The sequence below is a fragment of the Dermacentor andersoni genome, chromosome 8, assembly GCF_023375885.2.
Source record: "Dermacentor andersoni chromosome 8, qqDerAnde1_hic_scaffold, whole genome shotgun sequence".
Lineage (NCBI taxonomy): Eukaryota > Metazoa > Arthropoda > Arachnida > Ixodida > Ixodidae > Dermacentor > Dermacentor andersoni.
Genome location: NC_092821.1, coordinates 124,286,713 through 124,311,927, shown reverse-complemented (window position 1 = coordinate 124,311,927; position 25,215 = coordinate 124,286,713). Strand labels below are relative to the sequence as shown.

The following is a 25,215-nucleotide window of genomic DNA, read 5'->3' as shown; positions in this document are numbered from 1 at the left end:
CGCAGCTGACGCGGCAACGCCAAAATGTCGTCGGATAAAGCGCACGCACCAGGAGTAGAGTTATACACTACGATTCGCGGGAGAAAAAAGTGGCATTTCTGAGTTGAAAGTCGCACGCATAAGCCATGGCGGAATTATGCTATGTTATATCGGTGGCCACACTCCCGTCCGTGACAGGAGTGGTATTTGTATTCTCCTTCTCCAAGGCGAGAATTAAATGCCGTCAAGATCAGGTAAGGGTCCCAATACTGCGGGAAAGAAACTTCTAACGTTTATTTAAATGAAAGGCTACAGATAGTTTAACAGTGAGTGAGTCAGAAACGTTTCGCTTCTTACAAGTCATAGTCCGCTTTATAGTTAACCTTTCAGTGAGCAAATGTAAGAAGTTGTGCGTATTCCCATAGTATAACCCTAACCTTCATTTTCACTTTTGAGTGTCATTAATATTGTACTTCAAAGAATACTTCGACAGGCGTGCAATGTTTTTTTTTTTTTAATCGTTATGGGTTTCGTGCTCATCATTAGACGGCATTAGAATGTGTTATCTCTCACATGAAAAAATCACTTAGGCCTAAAGCACAACTTGTCGGTGACAGTAGTAATCCTCGATCTGAAAATCGCATTCGGTGCTTTCGATCACCCTGTTCTTTTAAAACATTAAAACACTGTTTTTCGCCTGTTTTTCTTTCTTTTGCGATGCGTCGCGCGGGATCTGCTGCTATGATGTTGTGCTGCACGGGCACGAGGTCGCAGGTACGGTTTCGACCGCGGCAGCCGTATTTTCGACAGAGGCGAAATTCGCAAAATCGTGCAGAGGCCAAAGACAATGGCTGTCAATGTAAGCGAATAGTCGAGCGCTTCTTGAAAGCTATTCGCTTTATTAAAGGAATGATGCGTTTGAGGGCCTATGTTTGTTGCAGTGAAGCTATGCATATATGCAGCGTTCGTTGTTTCATTACGTCATTCCGTAGACAATAGAGCCGTTAACCAGTGCATACGTAACGGTGGTATTGGTGTCTATACATATAAGCCAATTCGTCATACGTGCTGTCGATGTCTATGGTGCGAAATGTCAGGAAATGAAAGAAACGGATAGAAAGGGCGCGCACCAACTAGCCAAACGTGGTACTTTGATGATCGTCGTATGTGCGTTGTCTCCTGTGCCTTAAGCGGCTGCCATCCTCCTTTCCCGCCACCACCACCACAGGGGGAAAGGGCGACGGGAAAAGAGTATAGCAACTGCCCGTGCCACAGCATGCGAACCTTCAGGTTCCCCAAAGCTCTCGCGGACGCGCGCCCCGCAGCTCGGCTGAGTTGGAGAATATCGGCGCCTTTGTATCGGTGGCGAAAGACCGACCACCACGAAAAGGGGCAAAATGGCGAAAGAAAGAAGCCATTCACTTTAGTACGCTCGTGTGTATCGTGCCATGGGTGCGCGTATTGAGAGAACCGGTCAAAACTAATCTGCATAGAATCTTCCACTATACGGCGTCCCTGATTACTCGTTGTGTTATTTAGAGACGTCGAACCACTCAGTTTAGGTACTCGTGCGAAAGCTTTCTGCATGTTTTCTTCTAATATTAGTGGTTGTCAGCAGAAGGTAATGATAGACGGCATTTCGCCTCCCGTTGTGTTTCAGTGCACCAGCTGTGACGCAAGGGTCTGTTCTTGGCTTGTTTTCGGTTCACGCAAACGATATCCGCCCGATGATCTTGGAACATCAGACGCTTCTCTGATAATAACTAATATAGTATTGATACTAACAACGATAAGCGTCATTGAATGACGGAATTCTGTGTTGGAGACTCGCGCTATGTTCTTCAACTAACTACATTCGCAGAACGCGGCGCCAGGCTGAGGCTAATGCGCGGCTTTGGCGCCGACACAGGCGAGTTACAGCGTGCCCTGAAAATGTCACGCGGCTGCCGGCTCGGCGGGGAGCGCGATTCCAGTGGTTGCAGATGAGGACGCCGTTGTTGTGAAGCGTCATTTGCGCAGAGTTTGCAACCAGGTACGGTCGATGTCGTCATTCTGGCACATTCTGTGGCCGTCCATCCTGCGGGACGCTAGAACATTCTCATCCCCAGGGATCTGGCAGGTTCCGAAGGTGAGATGCCTTAAGTTTACAGTGACTTGTTTTTATTTATTTATTTATTTATTTATTTATTTGTGTTTGTTTGTTTGTGTTTGTTTGTTTGTTTGTTTGTTTGTTTAATTTTTAGCAATGCGCCGATCATGCGCCCGAAGCACTCGCCACTATTATTTGATACAACTTATTTACAGTGCAAGCTTCCTAGGGCATGCGAAAGGGCGAAAGAGAAATAAGTACAGTATACAATTTAAACACATGTAAAATATGGAAATCCGGCTAAGATGTCTGACATTTACAATGCAATAAGCCCTTCAAGAATGCATGCGTTCTGTAGATCCAACACTAGTCAGGAATCCGCTCAGAGCCTTGAATGATTACTATATAATAGCTTTTCTTTGAATAATTTTCGGTTTGGTTTCACAGGAGGCGCAAGTGTCGTGACGTCATGACGTGGAAGGTGGTCAGGTGGGACCAGGCTATTGTGACGCTGTGAAACTTGCTCCCGTTAGCTCAGTCGCCTGCTACGCTGCTAGCCTGCTTCTTATTGCTCGGCATAGCTAAACGATCGAGCCTGAGCGAGTGCCATGGGACCTCGCGATGTCCTGCTCCTTCCCACGTGACCCCATATTGCGTCATGACGTCACGATACACGCGCCTCTTCGAAAACGAAACTGAAACTGATTCGAAGAAAAGCTATCATGTAGTTCATTGTTTAGGGTTCGCCTGCCATCATTATTTCTCATGTTCGTCTGCCATTCAGCTCAGCGATTTTCGATTAGTATTTTATTGCTCTCCTCTCCAAACTTGCAGGCACCATGGGCACACCGATGATGGCGCTGCTTTCAATCATCGTGGCTGCAGTCATGGTATCTTCAGGAGCCAACGCTCAAAACCGTAAGCACAATTGGCTCGTTCCTCGCAGGACCGGTATTAAGAGATTTATATCTCGATTCCTCGGATGTGAAACAGTGCAATTAACTGCACGAAGTGAAGATTCGCTACGCCGTTTCTTTTTCAGTCAATGCACACCCTCCGGGTCACATCAATGCTCATCTTGATTGCATTAAATTGTCACTTTTGTTCACTGGCAGTCTCTTACGGTCCACTCGTTCGCGGTTGCCCACAAAGCAGTGACCAAACCTGGAAGGGGAGGGCCGACGTCGGCCTTCAATCATCGCTATTGCTAAAGGCGGTAGTTAGTATGCAGAGATGCATACCATGGATGCAAAGAAGCTAAAAGGCACCGGAACTAGTGTTCGATTAAATAAAAACAAACCCATGCAAACGCCATGGAGACTTGTGCGACATTATGGGACCTCCTTATGTATACTACGCACATGTAATTATCTGTATTTTTACTAACAAATAAATTATGAAATTATGAAAAATCAGTAATCACAGTCTGATCTTCAGGGAAGGCCCGTTATGAATTGTGATAATTTTCTGGTGCGTGAAATGAAATTCAAAAGTTTAAGCCTTCGTTTATTTATTTATTTATTTATTTATTTATTTATTTATTTATTTATTTATTTGCTAACTGGAGGTTTCATTGCCACAAGCAGGAGGGGAAAAAAGCCCAATTAACATTTTATCCAGGCCTAACAAATGCAAATCAGACTAGAAATGACATATACAATGTGATAAATTCAGCAAGAATGTGTCATTTCTGCAGATTCAATGCTAATTAGGAATGCACGGGAAAGTTTATCTTTTTTATTTCATTCTGTCAATCTCCGAGGTAAAAAAGAATACTAAACCTTTTAGTCCCTGCGCCGTATATAGGGAGCAGGAGAGTGCGCGTGGCTAGGGTTCGTACTTCATATTTCCAACACTCGCATATGTGGCAGGATTTACGGCTAATTGATAAGTTTTTTTTTTTTTTTTAGTAAAAGGAGAGCCTTCAGAAGCTGGACCGTGTGCCGACTTCGTAAAATTTACATTCCAGGAGTTTTTATAATACCTGTTGGTGAACCTAGTGCACCTGTATTCAGGAAAAAGATTACTAACGCAGCTTTACGTTGAACCACTTCCAATACATCTACGTTTGTTTTTGAATAGGGATCCCACATCGTGCAGGCGTGCTGAAAGATGGGCCTAATAACTGTTCTGCAGCATGAACGCAAGTAGTTTTGTTTCAGGAAGGAAGAGGTGCGTTATTAAGTTTGTGTCAAACAAAGCCGAGCTTAATAAATTATGAAACAAAACACGTGCTATTTGCCAATCTAAGCTCTAAGTTACTTGTTATTGTAACTCCAAGGTATTTACACTCAATTATCTAAACAGTTGAAACGGAAAGTTGTGTGAAAAATGAAGGCTTGCTTCTTTTCTAGTTACTACCGCGAACATTGTCTTGGTCCCATTAAGTGACTGGAAGTGAATATCATAAGTCAACAAAGACACCAAGAACAACACAGGGGATATTACTTGTACTTACTAATTGAATTAAAGAAATGATAAAAGTAACGGAAATGAAAGTATATGAAGAAACAACTTGCCGCAAGTGGGGGAACGATCCCACGTCTTCGCATTACGCGCATCGCACGCGTAATGCGAAGTGATTAAACAAATAATATCTAAATATCGTCATTGAAACAAACATACGTCATCAAGTGCACAATTTGTTCAATAAAGCCAACCTTGCTAACCCTTCTTTGCTTACTTTACTCGCCATTAGGCTACAATCGCACGCATACTTCTATTCTGCCAACGCCTACTACCACTTCCAGATAATCGCCGCGTGCTGATAATGATGATGATTTCAGTACTATGGCACATGTTCAGAACGGTAGATTGACCAAGAAGCGGGCGATACGTTTAACATTTCGTCCACGCTGAGGCAGCAGTGCGTTCATGACCACAGAAAACTTGCGGTCACGCATTTTTGACCCTTAAGTTGGCCAAGCAGATCTAAGTCTTTTGTCCTATAATATACTATAAGCACGTGGTCTTTTCGTGTTCATGTATAAAGAATGTGTTCGACGTGTCGAACTCATTCATGCAGCTTTCTTGCTGCACTTAGCAGTAAAATTCACTCTTCAAACATTCTCTAACTCTGCAGAAAAACTAGTGCCAGCTGGAAAGTTCTATATACTTATAAGTTATTGTAACTTTTATTGTTTCAGAGCATTCAGAGTGGTTAACCGGAAGTACTTTGTGAACTCTGTTTGTAAACATAAAAGAGGGGTGCGCGAGAACACATGCTCGCTCGACAGTATACGCCAAAGACACAAGAATTAAATGGGCCGAGCTTATGGCATTCCATTAACCACTTCACGAAAGCTCCGCTTCACATACGAAATTGTGCGTTGAGTCTGCATAATTCTTTCTTTTTTTTTTTCAGATGAACTATCCCTAGACTCGTGCTTTCAGGTACGCTTTCCCGACCTGATAGGTATAAAAGAGGTAAGCTATATTCTTACGATACATTCGTACGTGAATGAACTGACGTTAAGCAGTGATGAAACAGGCGTTTTTCGCGTTATGTGGAAAGTAAAATGTCGCCGACGTAGCTGACGTTCCAGCGCATTCGCACATCACGACCCTTTCAGTTCGGACTAGGGGGTCGCTCGTTAAAACCGCGTGCAACGAAAGCGTGATATACTATTACTGCGTATACCTTTGCAACCGTGTACTACACCCGCGACTTACTTTGACATCGTTGCGTATAGAGGCAAGAATCCGCGATTCGATCATGCGTCTGTCGCGCCACGAACGACGCAATAGGAGCTAAATTTAGAATCTCGATCGGCGTTCATAGAGCGGCATATAGCTCGGCAGCACGTTTGTCAATCCGAGCCGGAGTGGACGCGTTTGAGCGAGCTTAGTCAGCCATAGTGGGTATAACCCGTCAAACTCAAACTTCTGCTCATCAGGAGTTTCAAGGCCTATACGAGTAAGTGTGTAACCTTTTTGGAGAAATTTCACGCTTACTCGGCTATGGCGCCCCTGCGTTCCACACGCAGGGTCCAGAAATGGCACGAAGAGACTTGGGCAGCGAGGCAGAAAAATGCCGAGTCGCTTCGACCACGGCGAAATGCGTCCGTTTCCCTAGGGTGCGTGCGCAAGCGCTCGAGATGAAAAAAGAAAAGCGCAGAGGCCCCAACAGCGAGTGCGGCAGACTCCAGTGACGCAGGGCAGCCTCGGGCGCCACCAGTGTAAAGGGTAATTTCTGCACCCAATAGTGCCGAAAGAGCCTTACAATACAAACGGATCCACTACGAATAGAAAGCGTACACCACTGCAAAATCAGAAACTGAACGCCCACTGGCTGTAATATATCAGATAGGCGTGTAAGCTTTCTAAGGGATGTACAAATCCACATTTGGTTACGTCAATTTTGTATACCCTATAGTGCTCATGGACCTTATGAAGCACGCACAAGACGTTTCACGTATCCCACTGCAGCTGCATCCCTGATACAGCCTATACCCGACTTTTTCATTTACAGACTGTGATATTTATATTGAACAGTAACTGTAAAAACCAATAAAATTATCAAAGCCAACGAGTTCAGTCACTTGCTGTGAATCTTTGTCACATCCGCCACGGTAGCGGGTTTGATCCTGGCTCTGGCACAACCGCAATTCGATGGGGACCAAGTGGAAACACGCTCGCGTACTTAGATTTAGATGTTTGTTAACGAACCCGTTAATTTATTTTTAAGAAATTGGTACCAGTATATTTCACCACCCGATTCATAGCCGACCCCCAGACTGGGTTGCACCATTTCACCAGAGAAATAGAACAAGAAGAACTTCAGGTGGTCATATTTCATCCCCCAGTATGGTGTGTCTCAATGAGATCGTGGTTTCGGCATGCAAAATAATTAAATTTTGATCTTTGTCAGAAAAAGCACAAATTATTTGACGTGACGTGCATGTCTGAACAACCAGGGTGCGTGAGGACGCTGTTCAATTTCCTTTCCCTTTCCTCCCACACAGTGCTTGGGCAACGTGCTGAACATGTGCGGGAAAAGGAAAGTAAGTCTTCGTTCAGCTTTGTTTTTTTTTATTCATTTGTTTATCCGTACAATGCTAACAAATTATTCTTGGTCATACGGTAATGAGTTTCGCCCATAAATAACAGTAACGGCCCAAGATGCACGTTCTCACTTTTCTAAAGATAACCTTCTTTTTTTTTTTTTTTTGCCCAGCCCGAGGTGTCGCGTCTGTCGGTATCTCGTTCAAGCAACGCTCCTCTAACTTTATCATCATCATTGGCCGACCGTAAGCCGTGGCTGATAAAAAATAAACATATTCCAGCGCAAGGCATCCTTACATTCCACCGGCCTTGATTTAATTTACGTAATTACGTAATCAAGGAGTACAGAACGCTTGCGTAAGTACCTTGGAAAATATGTACACAGGTTCTACAGCTACCTTAATTCTACACAAAAAAGCAGCAAGATACCTATAAAGAAAGGGGTCAAACATGGAGACACAATCCCTCCAATGCTGTTCACTGCGTGCTTGGAAGCTATTCAACTCAAGCTATTCAACTGGGAAGGCTAAGGAGTAAAAATCGACGACGAATATCTCAGTAACCTTCGGTTTGCCGATGACATTGTTCTATTCAGAAACAATGCAGACGAATTACAACAAATGACTGAGGACCTTAACAGAGAGAGTGTAAGAGCGGGATTGAAGAATAATATGCAGAAGACAAAGATAATGATGAATAGCCGGCCAAAGGAACAAGAGTTCAGGATCGACAGTCGGCCTCTAGAGTCTGTGAAGGAGTACGTTTACCTAGGTCAATTAATCCCAGGGAACCCTGATCACGAGAAGAAAATTCACAGAATAAAAATGGGTTGGATCGCATACGGCAGACATTGCCAGCTCCTGACTGGAAACTTACCATTGTCGTTGAAAAGGAAGGTGTACAATCAGTGCACTTTACCAGTGCTGACATATGGGGCAGAGACTTGGAGACTGACAAAGAAGCTTGAGAACAAGTTAAGGACCGCGCAAAGAGCGATGGAAAGAAAATTGCTAGGCATAACGTTAAGAGACAGAAAGAAAGCGTTTCGGATCAGAGAGCAAACGGGTATAGACGATATTCTAATTGACATTAAGAAATGGCGCTGGGCAGGTCATGTAATGGGCAGGTTAGATAACCGTTGGACAATTAGGGTTACATAATGGGCTTCAAGAGACTAGATGGAGCGATGAAATTCGCAATTTCGCGGGTGCTAGTTGGAATCGGTTGGCGCAGCACAGGGAGATCGCAGGGAGAAGCCTTCGTCCTGCAGTGGACATAATAAAACGGGCTGCTGCTGCTGCTGCTGCTGCTGCTGCTGCTGCTGCTGCTGCTGCTGATGATGATGATGATGATGATGCTTTAATCACCGGCCTTCCGTTGGGTCTAAGGGTAAAATTTTAGTGAGGAAATACTTTGGAGCAGCAATTGATACGGCGCGCCACTGCACGTGAAGGAGACGACGCTCCGCGTGGCCTCCGAGACTGGGCGGCATGCGCTGTCTTAGCTCGGAGGCCATGCGCTCCGGAGGACGGCGTGAAGTTTTGTCATCGTGTTACAGGGACACTAAAGAACAATGGTAAAATTAATTGAGACTGACGAAGCGTTCTTTCAAATCTCTATAACCTTCAATTTCGCAGTAACAGATTGATTATTAGGAAATAAAATGAGGATGAAGGCTTCAAAAAAATTCGCGCCGCAACTCCTGCATGCGCTGGTAAGCCAGTGCGACGTCACATATTTCAAAGCACCTTCTCGTATTCGGCCTGTTCGGGCTCAGTACAAGTTCTTACAACTTGCTAATTTCAGTAACTGGTTCTTTTATAGAACACAACCTGGTGCCAGTACCAATAAAATTCGTGACATCACGGCTAGGTGCTGCGGGAACTTGAAGGCGGCGTCGCCACTTTTTTGTTTCTGCATCTTTACTGTCTTACCAGGCCTATGCTCTCCCGTTAAAGTTGGCTTCTTTGACACTGCGGAAGCGTAATTTACCAATGCGCCCCTAATTTTTCTTACTCTTTTATGTACGTTTAATCCGTCCATCTTAAGCGTCCTCGAGATAGTGCCTACCCCTGTCCTGATTGCTTATGCACGGCAGGAAGGCACGCGAATTAGGTACATTTACGCAACCTCTGTTAAATCATTCAGAGTGGTGCCCCTGATAAATTGCTTCTGTAGATACCGCTGTACCGTATACACCCCTAGGCACACGGGACGGAAACTTTCAGCGCAAAACGAACATGCCGGACCCGTGAGAAAGAGGTGTGTTTGGATGCACACAGTTGCGCTGTTCTCTTCGACGTTGAAACTTTTTTGCGTTTTTCCAACACAGCGCAGACAGGTAACATGCGTTCTTGATTATTTTTTTCGCAATTAGTCTTATCGACAAATTTTTTGCACCAATCTGCCAAAATTGGAACACATGAGCTATGTGCTTCCAATTTATACGGCCTGCAAATATACCTTCGGTGCGAAGCAGCTTTGATACAATGTATTATAAAAAGGATTCTAATCCATTCCCGCCAAACAGGCATCTCTTAATTTTTTTCGAATATGGCGCATCGATTGTGCACGCAGACAGAGACAGTCACTTGCTTTGATTCGTGAATTTGAGTGTAAAATGCGGACCGCATCGAAAATGTATGCAAGTGTTAACAGCTAAGTAAGCTCTGCCAGCGTTGATCGAAAAATACCTCGCTAGCAGCTAGTAACTGCATTACGAAGGAAACTGACATGTCACTTACTCTCGCAGGCTTACATAAAACTGGCCTTGGACAAACTTGCCAACGTAAGTATGCGCTGCTCACTCTTGCATGCGTGTAACGTGCATACGATCCACAGTGCGTTCAGCAGTATAGCAAACTCCATCGTGCATCGCGATCTTCATGGTGTGCTCCGGATAATCCGCAACCGACGGGCGCCGTGTCCATCTTGGAGGTCGACCACTCGATGAAGGTGCCTGTACGCCTCACGTGACGTCACGTCGCAACGGCCGACCTGCGCTGTCGAGTTCTTGCACGCCGTTCGAGATAAAGGGCGCGTCGGAAATACGGGAAATACAATTGTCATTAAAAAGAAAGGTGTACAATCAGTGCATTCTACCGGTGCTGACATGTGGGGCCAAAATTTGGAGACTGGCAAAGAAGCTCGAAAACAAGGACCGCGCAAGGAGCGATGGAACGGAGAATATCCGGCGTAACATTAAGAGACAGGAAGAGATCGGAGTGGATCGGAGAGCAAACGGGGATAGCCGATATTCTAGTTGACATTAAGAGAAAGAAATGGAGCTGGGCAGGTTATGTAATGCGTAGGGCAGATAACCGGTGGACCATTAGAGTGACAGAATGGGTGTCAAGGGAAGGGAAATGCACTCGAGCACGGCAGAAAGCTAGATGGGGTGATTGTCACGAGCTTAAGTAGAAGAAGAAGAGGGAGAGAGAGAAAGGAAGAGGAAGAAGGCTAACGTGGCCTGCAAGGAGCGAGGTGGCAAATGGCAGACCACCGCTAGAGGAGAAGAAGGAAGAAGTCAGCTAGAGTGAGTGAGTGAGTGAATAAACTTTTATTTGGTCCAGCAAAGCGCGATAAAACGCGCACCCGGCTAATCCCACGACGGGACTGACAGATCTAGTGTGCCGGCCCGATCGCGGGCGCGCTGGACGGCCAGGATTTGGTCCTCAAGGACGGGACTTCGCAGGAGCGCGTCCCACTCTTCCTTGGTGAACTTCGGGCCCAGCGACCCGCACTCCCAGAGCATATGAGGCAACGTAGCTACCTCACCACAGGCCACGCAAGAACAATTCGGATAAATCTCGGGATATATGCTATTAAGGGACGCCGGATTTGGGTACGAGTTCGTTTGCAGAAGTCTTAGTGTGACCGCCTGCGGCCTGCTTAGCTTCGAGTGAGGCGGGGGGAAAACCCTTCTCTCTAAGCAAAAGAATTTCGTGATTTCGTTGTGTGTGAGAGGAGCGTCTCTGTGTCCGGGGAGAGAGTCGCCCGATCCGAGGGCAGCGCGGTCGGTAAAGCCACGCGCAGCCTCGTGGGCAGACTCGTTGAGGTTCAGAGGAACCCCCTCAATCGCCCCGACGTGTGCAGGGAACCAAAGGATCGAGTGCATGGAGGTGTTGCCCTGTTTGGCGCCTTTCAGAATTTGAACTACCTGCCGGGCTACCCGGCCTTTCTGGAATGCCCTGATGGCGGCTTTCGAATCGCTATACACCCTGTCTCTCCGACCGTCTTGCATGGCGAGTGCAATGGCCACTTGCTCGGCCACCTCTGGGTTCGTCGTCCGGACGGAAGCACAGTTGATGACTTTGCCCAGCGTGTCAATGACGGAAACCGCAAAAGCCTTGCCGTCTCGGTATGCAGCTGCGTCCACGAAGCTTGCTGAGCAGCACGCAATTCTTGGCCAATCCCCCAGTGTGGGTATAAGCCATAACATGAGGTCATCATCATCATCATCATCATCATCATCATCATCATTACTGGGCGAAGAAGGCGCTGAACCAAGGACGTCGAGATTGAAGACCTGAACAGGAAGAGGACACCGGTGGCGGAAGAGGGCCGGTGGGCTAGACCTGCCGGTCCCGACGTGGGACTAGCCAGGTGCGCGACGAGTTTGCGTCCTCGCCGGACCTGCAATAAAAGTTTCTTCACTCACTCACTCACCGGTGGCTCTGCACCAGCCGGATTTGATCCTCCAAGCCCGCGGCTGTGCACCGTGGTCGCCAGCAAACGCTTGGTCCGAGGACAACGGCCCCATCCTATTCTGCGGGGACAACCTCGCCCTCACCGACGACAACGCTCGACAAGCCAGGCGTAGTCTACGGAGACAACCCTCGAGGGTTGTCTGGCACTACTGGCATCTTTGCTGATCAGCAGAGATGCCAGTAGTGCACCGAGAAATGCGGAAGAACTAAACCGACTCAGACATGTAAGCGCCACACCGCACGTGACTTATTAGGACGAGCCAGTATATATATATATATATATATATATATATATTCTTACAGCGAACTCCTCTACAACGAAATGACCTGTAGAACGAAGGACTAATTCTGTCCTGGTTCTATTGTAAGCTGTCCTGTGCTCGACCTTTACAACGAAGTCACCTGTATAACGAATAATTTAGGAAGCCCTGAGCCCTTCGTTATAAAGGCGTTCGAATATGTGGCGTTTCTCAGATACTTGCTTTTTTTTTCGCAACCGGACGTACTGCGATATTATATACGTGTCCTTTCGACTTCATGTCACCTGAGATTGACAGTTTTCTTTAAATGAATAAATAAATAAAACGCATAAGCACAATCTGAAACGTCGGTTATGCATTCGCACGGAGCTTCGCGTCACGCCATGCCTACAGTGCACTTAGTGTGCATGATTCTTTTTTCTTCGTTTATTTACAGTGCCTCATGGACGCTATATTTTCCATAAGATCGCTGAAAAGAATTCTCACGGCTTTGAGAAGACCCCTGATCTTTGCATTCAGGACGTTATTTCCAAGAGGTATGCGCTTACTTTTTCACTTTAATTATAGAAAGTTCGCTTGAGAACAGGCGCACAAAGATGTCCCAAGTTCAATATTCCTAGGCACCAACCGATGTAATCACACCACTGACCAAGCACTCCCCAAATTATCATTTGAAATTTGTCGCGTGATTCGCACTTTATCAGCTCATCGCAATTCTTCGGTCATACGCGTGTACATTTTTCTTCAGACAATCGTCATCTGCAGAGAGACGCAAAAATGAAGAACAAGATGCGCCACCAACTTGAAGTTCCCGCACCGACTCGACGGGCCTTATAGATTTTGGACGCACTGCTCGGGTCTAGTTAATCTTTTTTTTATCAGTAAAGACTGATTACAGTGCATTATAAAAGAGCCAAAGACTGCAGTTCGCAACCATCAGAAATTTTTTACTCAGCCACGAATTACCAAATACGAAAATAACCTTCTAAATTCGTGACTTAATTCACACTGATTTACCGGAGCAACATTTCTTCAAAACTGAATTTTGCCTTTCATTTTCTCGCCTAATAGTCAATCTATCGTCATGAAATTAGAGAAATCACAGTTATGAAAGAATAATTACTTTAAACTGGTTTAGTGTTTCTGCTTAGCAGCCCTTTGATTGGCATGGGCCATTTAAAGCCATTATCAGGCATGAGCCACCACAGAATGGCGCCTGCTGCTCCTGGTCGCACGATCGAAATAACACATATTATACATTAGCCTGAAAACCCCGCCGCGGTATCTCAATGGCTATATGACGTTGCGCTGCAGACCTCATGGTTTCGGGTTCGATCCGGGACTCGGTGGCCGCATTTCGATCGGGGCGAAATGCAAAAACGCTCGTGTGCTTATATTTAGGTGGACCTTAAAATAACCCAGCTGGTCAAAATAAATCCCAAGTCCCCCCGCAACGGCGTGCTTCATAATCAGGTCACGATTTTTGTGACGTAAGAACCCATCATTTAATTTTGTTAGTCTCAACATAGCATACGGGTATAATTTAAACAAGGCTTCGACACGCCACTACCCCCATTGTTGTTTAGCTCACTCAGCATGCGCAGTAGCAACATGCGTCAGACGAGTTCATTATCAGCAAACAAGACGTCGAACGCAAAAAAGTATTCCGACGTAACGCGAAAATACCGAGGGTGTTAGATTAAAGAAATTTTCCGATAGAATACGAATATGCGAGAAAAACAAATTTAGAACACGAGAACAAATACCACAAGAAGTTCTCATTTCTAAACAGAGTGAATAGTCAGTTTGGTACAAAGAAAAGGGGGTTTATAGTATACATTACTGGATGTATGTAATGGCCTTAACAACTGAACGTCAGTCAACTGAGCAGCTTGAATATGACAAACTGAAAAGTGATCACAAAGACAGCAATGAAGCACATGAACAGCGCACCAACCGATGCACGTACAGTGCGGTTCGTCGTTGAAGGAGGTAGGTCTACTAATCGGCCAAATAAAACACTGCTTTTCCTACATCGAGATAAATGGACAGGATGCTTAAAGGCGAGTCGTCCTTACTGAATGAGAAGCAACCATTGATTAGGAGTTATCTGCTCCGTGCATTCAATCAGGAGCTGGTACCTCTTAGAAATAACCGCGGCTCCCTATCAAAAAAAAAAAAAAACTATATGCGCCCCATAACCCCCACACATAATAACTGCATATAATTAAACAAATATGGATCCCATATAAAAATCCGCATATTCTCATACATCACATATTTAGAAACATGAGAGTTCAATTCCCTTTATTTGTTTTCGTGTGCTTTCTTGAAAGGAAAGAGCGTTCACTAGAAGCTACAACAGTTAGTAGCTTGACGAGGTGAATTTTCCCTCGACACGACGGCAACGGACAGTTGGGTATGTACAGCCACCATAAATAATTAAGGCGCAATGGTGAGGATGAGAAAGTGCAATAAGATAGAAATAAATACACATCATTACTGGAACGCAGAAACAATATGTACAGCTTTCAGAGCTTTCGAACAAAGCAACCAAAATGCTAGTGTTTCTCATCACACTAGCATTGTGGGACGCCTAGTAACTGTCAGGGCGCTGTTTCTGCAGCACAGCCTCGCCTGCTGCGTCGCGCCAACATGTCGCCCCCGCTTAGAACGCCGTCCGAGGAGCTTCGCGCAACGCTGAACCATATGCTATCGCTTGCAATACTTCGCCCTTCAGTAAAACCTGCCCAATTTTGTTTACACCTCTATACTGCAGCGAGAACTGTTCGGAACAGTCGCTACTTGCATTGGCATCTGTCCCTTGTATACTTCAATGTGATAATAAATGTTATATGGTTACGCGTATACTCGAACGGAAACGAATATTCGACAGTGTTGTATTATTTAGTTTGACTGGGTGATTTATATTCATGATAAACTACACTAGGACTACGTATCACGCAGGAAATTAAGTGGCAAGGTTATATGTAATGAGACCTTTTATGGTCAATATAGCCAAATTGTTGAGAAGAAAAAACGGTCTCCTGCGTACAATGCTGGAACCCACTTGATGCCCGCGAAAACCTCCGCACGCGGGCTGAATGTGACAGTCGTGGCGAGCAAGAAGGAACCCGTGACCACTGTTCTCAGCGGCAGAAGGACACGGCCGTAGCTGCAAGGTGTGTAAATGTGAGAAATAATCTGTCGCAAAACACGGGTATAAGAAAACATAACATAACAGCGCTGTGGGTGTACGGTATACTGGGTTGGGTGAATTGGTAGCATATTCCATGACGGCAGGCGTTTGCGCGCAAGCTGCGAGACGTACACACACAAGCGCAATGTGTACCTGTCTCGTCTCTTGTCCCCGTCCCCTGTAGTTAGAGCGCAAACGCCTGCTGTTGAGCCGTTCAGCGCCCTGTGTGTGTGTGCGCGTGTGCCCGCGTTCGCCTGTCTCGAGCGCTATTCCCCTTCGAGGACGTTCGCTATTAACTTCTAGCTCGAATCCAGACCTTCGATCGTTATAGAACTGACATTTTAGGCTGACTGTTCCAAAGCACGTCTCTCGAAATGCGTGCTTTCCCGCTGCAGTGTCAAAAGCGGTGGTGCCCGTGCTCAAGGTGCTGCTGCCAAGGCCCTGTAACGCGCGAGAGAGGGAAGAGGGAACGTGCGACCGACAGCTGCTGCCGGCGACCCCGTGCAACAGCACCGTCAGCGTCACCTTCAGCGACCCTCTGGACGTCAGAGACGTGAGTCGCCTGCAGGGTTAAGCTGCCCTGCTCGCAGGTGGAACGCAAACTCCGCGCAGAACAGTTGCGTGCAGGTCCGCGTGTCAAACGGACCACGGTTGTGAGGAAAAGCCACTCTTCAGGCTCAACGAGACACCAGCGATGAGTGCCTCTTCAACCCGCTTTATCAGGGGCACCTCGGGGGCCGCTCTGTTAGAAATAGCTTTGAGCAATGACGCATTTTCGTAGAACTTGCAGTTGGCGCGCATGATTGCTTACGTGAAGTTTAGCGCGAAGCAAACGATCGCACGTAGGCACAGCATCCGTTCCGTGTGCCTTTGTATGTGTGATCGTCTCGCTGTGAGACAAACCTAGTGTAAGCACGCATTTTCCAATTGTTTGCAACGAATTGAAACATCCTGCTTTCTAACGCAGGATCGTTCGCCGCGGTCAGTGAGGTGGCGCCTTTAGTTAATGTATAAGGTTGTTAAAAACGCTTTTTCTTTCCTGAACAAAAAAGAAAGGACATTATTTTTTAATTTTAGATGTGCGGTTCATTGGAGAACATCTTGTAGGGAAAAAAATGCCCCTGCACTGTTTGTTTGGAAAATAAAACATACCGAAAGCTGTAGCCAGCACCTGTGGAACAGAAGCTGAAAGTGCCGGTTTCAGAACCATGTGTAGTGAGTTAATTCTCTCATCATTAACAATAATGTTAAGTTTAAACAAGTAATAAACGTTAAAATCACGTATGCAGCATGTTTCCATCTCCAATAACCATAAGCTCTCACGAAAAGGTCGCACAGGATCTGACATAAACAGGTCGTTTACACTCCTTTGCAACGCAGCCGTTGTCGCGGGCGGTACGTGGCGTGCATGCTATCAGCCAGGAATGCAGTCTACACTTGAGTCCCGAATTTCCTGCATGAATTATAAAGTATATATTTATTATATATATAATTTCTACAAATCTATAACCCGACAACAACAAAAAAAAAACGCTATCACAATTCTATAAACTGTACTTACTTATTATAGACTTATAAATATCACAAAACTGATGTATTACACATATGAAATACCCCCGCTTGTGAGGACTTTCGCAATACTCTCGTAAATATTGTCACAATATTACGTAAACTGTAAACACAACATCACATTTGTCAACTTTAGATGATCTAGCATATGCAGCTTACAGAACTGCGATATCTGGTTTCGGTGCAAAGTCACAGACTTCAAAACTTCATATGCTTCCATTTTCTTGAAGCTTCCCGATTTTCGGGCAATCTTTCGTCATAATCTCAAACCACTAAATCAAAATTTTAGTTCCTATAAAGTCCGTGCAATTTAGCTTATTTGAAATAATTGAATCCAAATCGGTCCAGTGGTTAATTAGGGAGAGCATTTATGAGTTTCCCATGTATTAATTTGAACCGAGAAATCGGAGTTGGCTAAAAGGTAAACCTTCATCTTAAGCGAGCACGCAAGTAACTCGTTTATGTGCGCTTAACATTTGCCACAATATTGTGCTCGGCGGGCATTTGAGCATAACAACGCGTTTTCCGCGGCGCAAATGTCAGTGCATTGACGTTCGTGTCGCCATATGCAAAAGAAAGGGCTTGTCGGTCATGTAGATAGCAGCAGTTCATTGCTTCTGTTGATTTGCGATCATTCAGCTGTAATACGCGTTATTTATATTTTGTTTCTGGTTTGCCCGTTCATTCTTTGTTGCGGGTAAACAAGGTGACACGCAAGGGGAGGAAGACCTGATGAGCGGGCAGTTCAATAATAGCAAACGTTCGGTCGTGTAAATCCTACTTTTCTGCGGACGTTATTATATTCCGGTGCATCAGCGACCGTCTGAGGGAGCTTCCGCAGCCATTTCTTAGTTCCAGTTGTGTATGCCATGTTTCTTCACTAAAGGAAAAAAAAAAATCCGGCAGAACCAATCTCGCAATGTCGACGTTAATGCGAGTAGCATAGAAGCAATGTAGCGACACACCCTGTATTGCCACTGCTTAAACGCGTCATGCAGGTATGAACAGTCTACTGCATGCAGCCAGGCGCCTCCATCTGTCCAGACACGCTGTGCCGCCTAACCGCGGCGCCGCGAAGTCCGCGCGTGACGCGTGTCTGAATATATACCCAGACAAGATTGTCCGAATATATGATGCGCGTTCGATTCCGCCCAGAACGTAAAGGATAAATATTAAAGGATATTTTTGGCCTGCTGCCGCCTGCGGCGAAATCTCGTTTGTCGATAGCATCAGGGGTTGCGGTGGTCGCTGAAGGCATCGCCAAGGTTGTGCTTGGGGCGTCGCAGCGCCTGCGAGAGCGAAATTGCGCCCAGTGGAGCCGGTGGGAAAACCTCTGAATCGGTGATGCGTGAGGTGCCACCGAACGTAAAGCGGAGAGCTTGCGGGAACGTCCAAGGAAAGAGAGCGGCGGGGCGTAGAATAGCCGAAAGCGCTTGCGTTTAGCCCAGCGAATTCCTTGGAAAGAGTCGTTGCGCAGCTGCCTTCCACCCGGGCCGTCCATCCTGTCGGCCCAGGTGGACGCAGGCAATCGGGGACGGCAAGACGCGGAATGACGCGGCGGTTCAAATGGCGAAAGCTGTTGTGACTGAACGCTCGAGGTGGCGTAGTGAGCAAGGACGACTGCTCGCAAGTCGACCTAGAAGTCGGTGCAGGGAGGTGGCAGCCGGACCCTGCAATGCAGCCGGGGCCCGGAACCTTGCTGATACAGAAGTGGCTATCCAGCTGGACGAAGCTGATGTCCGGCATGTCGATGTAGAATTCTGACACCCTACAGCCGCTGGACGTCTGCCGGACCGCGTGAGGCCACGTCACTCTCTCCTTGGTAGAGTCGGTGCGTCGACGCTGGCATGGCTGGGCTCGGTCGTCCGGTTCACCAAATGATGGGGGGCGGCGAGAAGAGGTAGCCACGATAGCCGCGGTTTATTTAGGCAGGATCCCTGCAGCGGCCGCTCAGGTCGAGCGCTTCCGCGTGTTCTTTTCTCGCGCTACATGCACGTGAGCCGTCTTCTTCTTCACCGGCTCTGGAGTCGATAGCCGCGCCGCTGGGAGTTCATTGAAGAGCGGCACGTACAAATGTCGATTTCAGAGGATACCGCCAGCGTTCCCATAAAGGTCGAATAATTTCTGCATTCAGGCGGCTGTTGTGAGAAGGTGCACGTATACATATACTACAAGCCCGAAACGTCTCCCTCACGCACACACAGTGACCCAAGTTGGCGTCAAAGAGGTTAGGTACGGACAAACATACATACGGCAAAGTGGGTGAAGCTCCCAGAGAATTCTAATCACATGAAAAGGGCCGCACCGATTCTCACTAACAAGAATTACTTGGGTCACCGACTAATTTGGGAGCCCAAGTTCGCATTTTACAGAGAATATTTCTTCGCCTCTTACCCCCAATTTGCGGGTGCTGGCTGCAGCTGCCTTGCCGATTATCTCAGAACAACTTGGTTCACTCGGTATGTGCCGTTGCATGGGTATGTGCCACATGCATGGGTATGTGCGCCTGAATACACAACTCGGGCCACTGGTTGTGCGAGCATATTCGTGACTGCGTACGTGCCACGATGGTTTCCAGCAGGTTACCGAACAGACAAGCTAAACAAGAGGCAAAAAGTGAAAAAAATCGGTATCAAGACATTTCAGAAGTCGGCTGTATATATACAGAGAAATGAAGTCGCAACAGAAGCGGCAGAGTGCGAAGAATTAACGAAACAACATCGAACGAGAGCGTGCATTGGGCTACATGTAAATAAGGAAATCCGCAACATAAAATTGATTGCTGCTTAACGGCACCTTTTTGCGATAGCGATATCGAAGTATAGCGGTATTAAAGTCGGTGTTCTGAAAAAAAAAAGGAAAAAGAAATCTGGTATACAGGGTGTCCGAGATATTATGGACGAAAAACGCGTATCGTTCTACGCGAGTAACACCAAGCGCGTGTTCATTCAAGTCCACTTGAGAAACCGCCAGTTATCTTTTAGTTTCTGGCATCTGTGATCAATTAAAAGTAGCGATATCTTGTGGTTTTAATTATCCAAATGTCAATTTGGGAGTTGTACAGAATCGTAAGGGACGTCAAAATAAATGGTTCTAGCAAAGAACAGATCGGGTGTGTTGTTTATTTATTTCTTTTTTTCAGCGAGGAGAGAAAGCTCGCGAAACAGGAACAATACCATATATGAATACGCGCCCGCGCGCGCGTGATGAATTTCATCGGCACAAAAGAGCAGCACTGAAAGATGACCGGGCATCAACAGTGCACAACGCGAGTCAGTGCAGCACTCACGCGCTCGAGCCATTTGGGACCCATGCCGAAAGAACACTGCGCTTTATTTCCTGAAAGACCCAGTTATTTCGCACTCCTTAACCCATACTCCTCTTTGCACATGATCTAAGCCGACATTTCTGACATGTTTCTCACGAATTTCAACTTCATTCGTTCATTTGTGCTCCTTGCAGTGCATTGACCTCAACCAATTTATGTGCTTCGAACAAGGTGCTGATAAAGTAAGTATAGCGTAAGCGAACGCACCGCGTGACACGCTACGCAGCCATAATTTTGGAAGTGTGAAACATAATCGTTTATCTTTCCAGGACGAGATGCTGATAGATCTGATGAGAGCTATTGTGGTAAGCGCCTAGAGCACTGCTAACAGTTACTATTGTGCACTGAATGAAGAAGGAAGAGGCATGCTTTATTTTTGCTCTATACGTATTTATAGGTTTAGGCCGAGCGCGCTGCTATATATACACATGCGGCTCCTGCCTGTCAGCACAGCGTTTCAGATACAACCACGGTGCAAATGACGCACTGCTTCAGCTATTATAATCGGAAACCCTTAGATAGCACTGCAGGCCAACGCTACAAACTAGAGGTGTGGTAATAGTTATCGTTGACACCGAATGCAATACATATACGAATCAAATAGTGCGAGAACCGAATGGAAACGAATTGAATATCGAGCAGTTTGCGTATAACGAACAGCTAACATTTCCCCCGTTAATATAAAACGATGTTGACATCTTAGTATATTCACAAGCCCGTTCGCGACGTTAGCAAGCTTCTGTCATTAATAAAGCACCATGAACAAATAAGCACTTTGTTCGCCTTCTCAGAAACACTTCGGTGAGTGTGAATGATAGTGGTTAACTGAGCCGCAAAAGTCTGGCTCCCTGAACGATGTATACATCGTTCAGGGAGCACGCTATATAGAGCACGCTATATGTAGCGTGCTCTGCTACCTGAACTTTTCGTGTTTTGCCCACACTATACGGACGCCGGGATGGCATTTGTTGCACTTTTGCTCCAGGCCCACCCTCAGTTGACGGTTTATAAAATATTCAAAACCTATTTTAAAGATATTCGTATTTACGGATACTGGCTATTAGATTTCAAGATTGAATCCGTTCAAAGATTGACAATATTTTATTCGCTATTCGCAAGATTCGAATATTCACACAGCCTTACTGCGAACATAAGAGGGCAACGGTCCATAGCCACATGTACTGATATACTGTATAGGCACCGCGTTCCAGACGCATTTGCTATGCCGATCCCAAACAACAGTGTCCGACTGGCGAAATGCGGAAACACCCGCGTACTTAGGTTTAGGTGCCCGTTAAAGAACCCTATAGGTGGTCAAAATTTCCGGAGTCTGCCACTACGGCGTGCCTCAAAATCAGAAAGTGGTTTTGGCATGATTTTTTTCAGACAGTCCCCGACTGATGGCGCCGCGGCGGATGACAGCGTTTTCAATGCATACAACGAGCCACACTTTTTTTTTTTTTTTTATCCAGCGTCCATGCTGTAGGAAAGGCATATGCGACTAACCGCGGGAGTCTGCCCGCGGTCTCAATCCACGTGATCTGACCGCCAGCGACCAAAAAGCTGAGTGCGCCCCGAAAGTCGAAGAGGACTCTTGCCCTCGGTTGATTCTCCTAAGTCAACCTACTTTAGGGTCCTACAACGAACAGACGGACAGAAAGATGCGACAGCGCGGCGCGCTTCGTCTACAGGCTTAGAGACAAGTGCACACAATGCAATGCAAATCCCGTTTATAAATTTACTAATCTTCGATCGAAGCGAGAGCTTCTACTTTTACAACGCGTTCTGTATTTTGCAAGGTTTCGTCACAGTAAAAGTTGTTAAATGTTGGGGTTTAGCGTCCCAGTGGGTCATAAGGGACGCCCCTATTGGATGTGTTCCAGATTAATTTTGACCACCTACCGTGATTACGCGGACTTCGAACATGTCCTGTGGGGCTGCGCCTCTGCCGGTCCCCCTTTCACCCAAGAGGAAATGATGAAGCTAATTAGGGCCCAGGATCAGACCTCTCAAATCCTGGCAGTCCAGAGGGCTCGCGAGAGGGCCGTCAGGTTTCACCTGATGGTCCCCGAGTGGGCCTAGCCAGGTGACGTTGAGTTTGCTTACGTCTGTAGTGGACCAAATAAAGTCGTTTCACTCACTCACTCACCACCTGCCGTTCTCGAACATGCGCCCGAAGCACGGCAAACGAGCATACTCGGCATCGAAGTAGGACCGCTGAGGCCGGGTATCAAACCCACAACTCCATACTCAGCAACGCAACGCCATATACCACAGAACCGCTGCTGCGGGTAGAGCAAATTTTTCCATAAGTCAATTAGATTCGCCCACATCATAATAACGAGACAGGAAGTAGGTGTTCTTAATTCTTTAAAGTTTTTTAGCTGATGTCGCAGGTCTGTTTCCGCGCACATACGTTTTCGTATTTCTGGTTTGGCTCACGAAGCGTTGCTCCCCAGAACTCTTATCTTTGAGGCTGCAAAGCACAACATACATCAAAAGAAAGCATAGTGTGTCGATAGAGCGGTAAAGCAAAATTGTCTAAGCATATCAAGATAACGTGCCGTGTTGAATTATTGCAGTGCGCGATGAAGAAGTTGCCCGAGCTAAGCGTTCGACTAGTGCTGAAGAAGCTCCTCTGCAGAGGCACGTCCTGGCTCATCGAGTTCCTCCGTACCAGGGACTTCAAAACTATGACGCGAGTGGCAGAAGCTTTTCACAGACTTGGGAGCTGTAAGTGTCACCAAAGTGTGTCTAATTTATTGTACCTTTGGCACATACACGCAGGCAATGTACTTGGTTTGGTGTCCCACGTTGCACCACAGTTAATGTTACCCGATGTGCGTCCATCGAGCGGATCCAGAGAGTGAGGGGGGGGGGGGGGCTGCCCCCTAAAGAAAGAAAAAAGAAAAAAAAAACCACGCCTGCACTTTGTAGTGGGCCCCTTCCTTTCTCGTTCACTTATGATCGCTAACCACACCACTTTTGACCAAAACTGCTTATTTGAAGCGAACTATGTTCTGTTAAGCTGTGTTTTGTTTGCCACCACAAGAAGTATGAACCACCTAAGCCATGGCAACAAGTGGTGCAGGTCGCTGATGCACCTTTCTGCCGCGTTAACAGCCGCTTTATTTGAAAAGTGCAAAAATGAATAAATAAGTAAAACTAGAAGAGCAGTAAAACACACAAGAGATCTCGCTCTGTGGCTAGTTCAAATGAGATACCACAGTCACATTACTCTTTACGAACCATTAAATGAATGAATTTCAATTAATTTTTTTGGTCGCCTGCATCAAGAGCAACGTTGAGATTCGATCTTTCAAAGCTCAATTATTCTGATAAAGGCATAAGTGTAAACTTTTACGGCGCGACGGCATGCCAAAATTGGCCTTCACTCAAGAAACGCTGCAGGCAGAACGGCAGAAATGGGGAAAGTATGAGGCGGGCAGCTCAGTTTCGTATAGCTTCAAGAGTGCTCATTAAGGGCATCCCACTCAGAAAACGCATACTCTAATTTCTTCTCGCATGAGTAAGGGCCCCAACACGAGTCCCGCTCAGGGACGCGGAACGCAGACTGCGGCATTCGTCCACCTCGCCGTCTTCTTTCTTACCTGCGTGCGGAAGCCACTCGACATTTGTGCTTAAACTTGTTGCAGGTTCCAAATATTATCCGGCGGACCCGAAAGCCGAAAGGAGGCTCCTCCCGGAGGCAGAATTTCACCTGCCTGACACAAGAAAAAGCCACAAGTTACAGTGAAGAGTACACAGCACCTTCATCATTTACCTCGCGATCTGTTAACCACTCACCTCATTTATTCCGCTCTGCTAAGAGCAGCCGCTCGTCAAGAGGGGGCGAAATGTTCGGCGGAAACTTCACTTCCACAAGTTCTTTTTTTTTTTCTCGGGCTCCGCTCGTGCTGATACGGAATAAAGGAAGGGTTAATTGTTAAAGCCGTGGAATGGTCATCCTTTGTCATTTGATCTAGGGATACCATAACGTGCTCATACGAGGTCAAATAAACGTATACTCTTCGGGAAATATATCGCTGTCATTGCGCCGCAAGAGACGAATTTGACTGCCGAGAAAATCGCAGATTAAAGCAGCACGTCTATTGGGGAAGCTGCGGTGCGCTCACGGCGCCGAAATGTCGAACAGAAAGAGAGCAGAGAGAATTTTAGACGCGTTTCCTCTTATCACCGCCGTTTCACAACGCGGTGCGATACACATATTCAGTTACGATATACGATATTTGAACACACACACACACACATTATATATATATATATATATATATATATATATATATATATATATATATATATATATATATATATATATATATATTGTCACGTGGTGGTGACGTTGAAGAAAGAACACAGTAGCAATACTGTGAACAAGAAAACTAACTTTTATTGGGCGAACCTGTGCCCACAAAACAGGCTACACTTATAGCGCAACGATAGCGGCGAACACGCTCGGCGATCGTCGAAAATCTGCTCAGCGGGTCAAGCGCGTCGGCTTTTATAGAGCAGTCGTCGAATGTTCCAGACTAATCGTTTGGACCCGCGTGCTTTCCACAAAGTTCTACACCATTCGCGCTACGCGATGAAATCAGATAACACAAGGTTCGGCGACAACAGACAGCCGGGTAGAAGCATCGATAACTTTCCAGAAACGTCGGATACATGCAGGCGCGTCCCGCGCTGTGCGATTGCATTTGTTAAGCGGCGAAACGTGGTCGCCCGATAAAGATAAGTACACGTATCAATACCCCCCTCTTAAAAAGCATCGACCCGATGCTGCAAACAAACGAAGGTAATAAACAAAAGCACTCGTAGCAAAGAAAAGAACAAAATGACGAAGTTCGTCAGCGTCCGTAAAAGGGTTTAAGGCGCACCACGTGGACCACTTCAGATCGTGCGCGGCGCCGCTGTGAATGCGAAATGCCGTCTGGCACGACCTCATAGTCCAGAGCGCCAATACGTCGGATGACCTTGTAGGGTCCGAAATAGCGTCGGAGTAGTTTCTCACTGAGTCCTCGTCGGCGTATCGGGGTCCAAACCCAAACACGGTCGCC

At 46.4% G+C, this 25,215-nt stretch overlaps 1 protein-coding gene across 3 annotated transcripts; it reads left to right on the top strand.

Moving 5' to 3' along the window:
* The first annotated feature begins 1,890 nt into the window (after positions 1-1,890).
* LOC126525540 (uncharacterized) lies at positions 1,891-24,088 on the top strand. 3 transcript variants are annotated; one of them, XM_050173434.3, is made up of 11 exons: positions 1,897-2,107; positions 2,903-2,986; positions 5,433-5,494; positions 7,033-7,071; positions 9,825-9,860; positions 12,478-12,577; positions 15,636-15,793; positions 20,272-20,319; positions 20,407-20,442; positions 22,720-22,870; positions 23,794-24,088. In XM_050173434.3, the coding sequence occupies exons 2-11, from the start codon at positions 2,908-2,910 to the stop codon at positions 23,892-23,894; spliced, it is 810 nt and encodes a 269-aa protein (XP_050029391.1). In that variant the 5' UTR covers positions 1,897-2,107; positions 2,903-2,907; the 3' UTR covers positions 23,895-24,088. The 3 variants fall into 3 exon arrangements, with proteins under 3 accessions (XP_054923704.1, XP_054923705.1, XP_050029391.1); XM_055067729.2 differs by lacking the exon at positions 23,794-24,088 and having other exon boundaries at positions 1,891-2,107; positions 22,720-23,778; XM_055067730.2 differs by lacking the exons at positions 9,825-9,860; positions 23,794-24,088 and having other exon boundaries at positions 1,891-2,107; positions 22,720-23,778.
* The last annotated feature ends 1,127 nt before the right edge of the window (positions 24,089-25,215 follow it).